A 6,828-nucleotide genomic window follows, 5' to 3' on the forward strand; every position below is an offset into this window, starting at 1 on the left:
TAGTCAAAAGAAGCTTAGTAAAGCTCATTGAAGCTATACATCATCAAAATAATGCTTGTGACTACTAAGCGAAGTGGCATGTCGAACCAAACACAAAGACCTGTTGGTTTCCCCTTCATGCATCCATTGATTCAGTGTAGTAATCTAAAGTAAAATGATTCGCATAAGAAATTCAACATCATTATTATTCGGATGGAACGGAAAGCTCCATTGACATGCACTTGAGATACAATGTAATTTCCAAACAGGAAACACAATTATAAGATTATGGGTCATAGGAATAAGACCTACTCAAGATCTATTAAAAATAGGAACGAGATCATACAAAAAGGGATACATTATGTTTTTAAGAGAGAATATGAGTATTTAGAAATAATAGTTTGAAGGAAACTTAAACACAAACAAATTACTAAACACAAAACGATGATTTATTAAACAAGCAGAAATTCATACCTCATCCGTTTCTTAAATATTGCATCATGGTTGACCTACGCTTCCCACTAGAGGAAAAATTGCCATGTGCTTCTCTTCAAGTGCGGCTCATTTGATAAATTGGCAGCACTTGAGAGCACACAAAAAAAAAAAACATTTTCACAAGTGCGGGCTCATTTTCGAAAATTGGCAGCACTTGAGTTCAAGTGCGGACTATTTTACGAAAGAGCCGCACAAAATATATGAAAAAAATTTCATTTCCCCTTCTCTCTCCTTCCTCTCCTCTGGTTCAACCTAACTCTATTTTCCCGGTTCTCTCTCTTCCCCTCTCTGGTTTCTCTCCTTCACCTCTCTGGTTCTTCTTTGGGCGCAAAATTCGGACCCGAAGGCAGCGCCGCCACAATCGTCGTCGTCTTCGTCGGCGGCACCTGCGCCAATGCAAAAGGCGGCGTCTACGACGATGCCACCGCCCTCATCGTTAGGGAAACCAGTTACTGACCGGAAATCGAAGAGGACTACGCTTATGCAGATTCAAAATGAGACCATTTCTGCTGCTAAGGCTGTTCGTGCTAATATTTTGCCTCAAAAGCAGAAGAAAAGGGTAATTTCGTTGTTAACTCATTTTTGCTGATTTTTTGTTTGAATTTTGCTTAAAATTTCCGTTGTAGTTTGATTTTTTGATTAATTTGAGCTCTGTGGTTTGTCTTATTGGTTGCATTTTGTAAGAATGTGATTGTTTAAGTGAGATGCTGAATTTTATGGGTTTTCTTTATGGGGTGGTGGAAGATCAATCTTGGTTCTGTTTTTTTTTTGTTATTGAATAAAATTGTTTCGCTGGAATGGAGTGACATTTTAATATTGGGAGGTGGCGAAGCAAAGTTGTTGGGACACTAGTTGGTAAGAAGTTACCTATGAATGTTTTGAATACTTGTTGATCGATTTATAATACTGTCTAATAGAATTAAGTGTAAGTGGATAAACTGGAGAGCTTTATTGTGTGATCGTGGCGTTTTTTTCTGTAGGAAGACAAGTAAACCAACACTGTTATATGGGTTAGAATGATGGGAATTTAAGAAAGAGCATATTAAGAAGATGAATGTAGCTAAGATGTGTTCTGGTGAGATGGATGTGTGGAAGCACGGATAGAATTAGGAATGTATGTATTCATAGGAAGTTGGAGTTCGGGTACAAATTGGGAGAATCAGCTACATTTGTTTGGGCATGTGAGACGTTAATCATAGGATGCACCGGTAAAGAAGGTTGGGATGTTGCAGATGTGAAAAGAAGCCAAGGAGGCCAAATAGGACTTGAAGAAAGTGAGATTGACGTTATTAGCTGATCCCATCCTATTAGCTTATATACCTGATAAAAGAAAATATTGTTTAGGACAGGGTTACATCTTCATGAATTTAGTCTCTGTTTCATTAATAACTTTGGTTCTCATTTCTCAAATCTCTTGCGATTTTAGGCGGCAAGGCAGCGGATATTGAAAGAGCTAGTACAGCCCTTGCTTCCCTGTTTTGTTATAATTGTACATAGGATTATACTCCGTATAACTTTCAAATATAGTAGTAAAATTAGGTAAGATAAAATAGAATAGGAAGCCTGTATAAGTTGTAGATGCAAGAGTATTTCAAATTTAATGACAGCAGTAGCATGTCTGTACACCAAGAACGCACAAACTGAAAACTCGATAAACTGGCATCTCTTCTACCTTTTTAAAGCTAATTCTGTAAGCATTTAAAACTTTGTTCAGTATCTCTGTTCAGTCTTCACACAGCACCACAAACTAAGGCTGTCCTGATCCCAAGATTTACTTCTTCAATATTCAGTTTGAGTCTAGTCCTACTAGTTTGCCAAACCAATAAACCATTAGAATCTATCTAAGAATACTCTGGAATAATAGGTTTAGATTAAAATATGTTCAGGTGGAATGATGTAGGATTTTGGCCGTTAGAATTGCATTGTGAGCAGAACATCAATATCAACAGCTGAATTGCATTGTGAGCAGAACATTGATAACTAAAAGAGGCTTACAATAGTTTGATTAATCTGTGCTAGATGTTATAACTATTCCTCTTCTATTTCCAGATTTTGTATTTTGTTTGTTTTTGTCTTATGTTTCATTCCTGTGTACATATGTAGTGGAAATATTCGTAGATATTAAAGCATCAAATGATTATCTACTTTTCAAGCATGAAGAAGTTCGTACAACCATAATGATAATGCAAATACATTACGTCAACTCAAGGCTCATAGCAATGAGCAAGTAAATTGAGGCTAGAGTAAGGTGGTGTGAAGAGGAAAGACAAGAATATCAAAGTTAGTGTTGGACTGTTGCTGCTATTTACTGCTCTGCTTACTGCTCCTGTTGTTTACTACTGGTGCATACTGCTCTGCACTCTAATCTGAACTTTTGTTTCTGTTGTGCATCACTTATGTGTCACCAATATAGGTACTAAGTCTCATGCTGGTCTACAGAGCTGATGCAGTGTTGCAGCGGCTAGTGTGCATGAACCATTGTAACATACCTATTAATAAAATTCTATGTGTAAATTGTTCTTAAATAGTCTGCATATATAGAACTTAAACCTTTGATCAACTCCGAAGTGTTAAAAGTGGCGTTTTAACTCGATCAATAACTAGTGTTTTTGTATTATAATTATTTCATGATTGGAGGAATTCTAGAAACATGAACTTGTTAGATAGGAATTTCTTTCATATGATCAAACAAGCCTCAAAAGTGCATACTTCGACCAAAATAGGTGAGTATGAGTCTTAGAAAAATAAATCTAAGTATATTAAACATCTAACGGGTTTAAAATACTTATTTAAGTTCATTAATTGAAAGTTGTAACCGAAATAAGTTATTTTAGTCAAAACGTGAAACACTACAGTTGTATAGAGGAAATCTCATTATTTTTGGGGTAACAAGGAAAACTTGTATTGCGAGTGTGAAACACTACAGTTGTAGAGGAGTCTATATTAGTTTATCATGTATTTCTTCTGTTTTCAGAGTTCACATAGTGTAGATTGTTACTTAAATTTGTCAGTTTATAATAGTCTAAAGAATTAAAGGAATTAAGACTTGAAGTGTTCCGTTTATGATCTAGTGTTGGCTTTTTGATGCTTATTTGACCTTTTCTGCGTTTGGGAATGGATTGAGGCTAATGGTGGTAGTTCACTCCTTGAAGACTTGTACAAGGCCTTGGATAAAGTAAGTTTATTGCAATTGCCAATTATGTCAATATTGACCTTAAATTTTTAGGGGGTCTTTTGTAAAGACCTTACAGATATTATAGTCATCAAAATAAGGTCACAATTCTTTTAATTTTTTTTGGATAAGTCATTGAATCGGGTTTATTTGTTTGACTAAGGATCATATTTATTTAACTTAATGCAGGTGGTCAAACTCTCTGAATGTGAAATTTACAGTTACAATGCTGACTCCGATGCAGACCTTTTTTTACAAAGAGGAGCAATGTGAGATTGCATTATTGTTTGTTTTATATAATTATATACTTGTATTTGGGTGCTCATTATCATAATGTTGCTTCTGTATTATTTCTTCTCTGCAGATGGTCATTCAATTTTTTCTCCAAAGTGCCACCCATTTGGAATCTTCGGCTATTAAGTGCCACTCATTTGCAATCTTCTGCTATGTATGGGTGGCAAGGTGGGATAGGAAATGAAGTACAATCTATCACCTTAACTAGGTGGGATAGGAAAGTGGCCACTACAAGTTCTTGGGCTCAACTCTATGATGGATGAAGGAGCTGGTGAGTATTGCTGATAGTCCTGTTGCTTTATGTATGCATTCTGGTTTTGTCTAGAATAATATGTAGACATTCTATTGTCCATTCGATCATCTATCTGTTGTTGGCTTGATATCGAATAGCTATCCCTGCTGTCAACATTTGATATAAAATCTCCGCGATACATTTCTACTATCTTGATATTATTCTCGATGTCCTGCATCATTATACAAATTCCAAATTATTCATCATTATTGTAAAAATTTGACCACATTATTTTAAAATGAGAGATAAGCTTATACATAGTTCTTCACAACATCATCTTTTATCCTAGTTGTTAAGAGATCAATGTGTAGAGATACCAGCACTGTTAATATACGACTCCCTTGATCCAGACTCATTAAGACTACTTTGAGATGTCAGGAAATATATGTCAACTTTCTTACAAAATAATGATTTATGATTGGATTTACTAATATAAAATTAAATCGATTAGTGACACCTAATTCTACACAACAAGATTACATGATATGATTAAGTAAGACATAATCAATTGACGTTGCAAGATGGATCAGGAAAACTAAATTCTGATTCTTTCGTTGATCGAAATAATGAGATTGACTCTGCTAATTGGTATAGCATTTGGTAGTTTTATCTTCATCATATATTTGTATAAATAATTCTAAGAATTAAAGCACTTGAAAGACTTTAAAACACTCATTTAAGTTCATTAGTTGAAAGTTGGGACCAAAATTAGCCATTTTAGTCAAAACGTGACCGATAATGAACTAACGAAGCTTAAATGTGCATAAATTCACCAAAATGGTGAGAATGAGTATTTGAAACATAAAACTAAGTGTATTAAACATAGAAATACTTTAAAATACTCATTTAAGTTCATCAGATGAAAGTTGGGACCGAAATTAGCCATTTTAGTCAAAACGTGACCGATAATGAACTAACGAAGCTTAAATGTGCATGAATTCACCAAAATGGGTGAGAATGAGTCTTTAGAACATAAAACTAAGTGTATTAAACATGGAAAGACTTTAAAATACTCATTTAAGTTCATTAGTCGAAAGTTGGGACCGAAATTAGCCATTTTAGTCAAAACGTGCCCGATAATGAACTAACGAAGCTTAAATGTGCATGAATTCACCAAAATGGGTGAGAATGAGTCTTTAGAACATAAAACTAAGTGTATTAAACATGGAAAGACTTTAAAATACCCATTTAAGTTCATTAGTTGAAAGTATTAGCCATTTTAGTCAAAACGTGACCGATAATGAACTAACGAAGCTTAAATGTGCATAAGTTCACCAAAATGGTGAGAATAAGTATTTGAAACATAAAACTAAGTGTATTAAACATGGAAAGACGTTAAAATACTCATTTAAGTTCATTAGATGAAAGTTGGGACCGAAATAAGCCATTTTAGTCAAAACGTGACCGATAATGAACTAACGAAGTTTAAATGTGCATAACTTCACCAAAATGGGTGAGAATGAGTCTTTAGAACGTAAAACTAAGTGTATTAAATATGGAAAGACTTTAAAATACTCATTTAAGTTCATTAGTTGAAAGTTGGGACCGAAATTAGCCATTTTAGTCAAAACGTGACCGATAATGAATTAACGAAGCTTAAATGTGCATAAGTTCACCAAAATGGTGAGAATGAGTATTTGAAACATAAAACTAAGTGTATTAAACATGGAAAGACTTTAAAATACTCATTTAAGTTCATTAGATGAAAGTTGGGACCGAAATTAACCAATTTTATTATTACCGTTCATTATTTTTTTGTTATGAACAAATTAAGTCTTAATTTATTGTACGATTCAATATTTATAATATAACTAAAGTGTATATATATTTTTTAATGGTCCATCTTTTTAAGGTATACAATAATCCGAGGGAGCGGCCTTTCACCTTTGAGGAGATAGATGAAGTTCGAGAAATGTTGGCAAATTTCATTACCAGTGATTGTCTTTGATATTTTCTTGTACTGAATCTTAAATTACGGATGCTAGCTAGTTTTTCATTTGATTGTAATGTAATCGACTTTTATATTTACAATTATACACCATTTAATTTAATTATCTATATAATTGGATACTATTTATATGACGTATGGAGGTTAATCAGTGGAGTGGTCCAATTGTAATATGTAGCAGGGAAATCGGTTATACAACAAATCTATCAAGTGCGGCTCATTTATATATCAAGTGCGGCTCATTTATATATCAAGTGCGGCTCATTTTTATGCTTGTGTTTCCCATTTTTATGTCAAGTGCGGGCTCATGTTTAAATTTGGCAGCACCAAATATGTCAAGTGCGGGCTCATTTTCAATATTGGCAGCACCAAATATGTCAAGTGCGGGCTCATATTTTAAAATTGGCAGCACAAAATATGTCAAGTGCGGGCTCATTTTCCAAATTGGCAGCACTTGAAACATCAAGAGCTGCCAATATTTTGGCAGCATTTGAGAAACATCAAGTGCGGGCAGTCCATGTGCTGCACATGTAAAAGCCCGCACAAAACCCCTTAAAATGACCCCGCACTTGAGGTTTTTTCCTCTAGTGTCCCAACACATATTTTGAATCTTAATATCTCGAATTATGTATATATAAAATTTACAAA

At 34.3% G+C, this 6,828-nt stretch overlaps 1 protein-coding gene across 8 annotated transcripts; it reads left to right on the top strand.

Annotated features, from left to right (window-relative positions):
• Positions 1-671: 671 nt before the first annotated feature.
• On the top strand, positions 672-6,314 carry LOC110802616 (uncharacterized). 8 transcript variants are annotated; one of them, XR_008928085.1, is made up of 6 exons: positions 672-1,033; positions 2,578-2,754; positions 2,888-3,649; positions 3,836-3,915; positions 4,011-4,211; positions 6,085-6,314. XR_008928085.1 is itself a non-coding variant. In XM_056837129.1 (5 exons), exons 1-4 carry the CDS (start codon positions 869-871, stop codon positions 4,201-4,203), a joined length of 489 nt encoding a protein of 162 aa, XP_056693107.1. In that variant the 5' UTR covers positions 677-868; the 3' UTR covers positions 4,204-4,211; positions 6,085-6,314. The 8 variants fall into 8 exon arrangements, 2 of the variants coding, with proteins under 2 accessions (XP_056693107.1, XP_056693108.1); XR_008928087.1 differs by having other exon boundaries at positions 673-1,033; positions 2,578-2,816; positions 3,599-3,649; XR_008928088.1 differs by having other exon boundaries at positions 674-1,033; positions 3,599-3,649.
• Positions 6,315-6,828: the final 514 nt, after the last annotated feature.

The sequence above is a fragment of the Spinacia oleracea genome, chromosome 2 (assembly GCF_020520425.1).
Source record: "Spinacia oleracea cultivar Varoflay chromosome 2, BTI_SOV_V1, whole genome shotgun sequence".
NCBI classification, from domain to species: domain Eukaryota; kingdom Viridiplantae; phylum Streptophyta; class Magnoliopsida; order Caryophyllales; family Amaranthaceae; genus Spinacia; species Spinacia oleracea.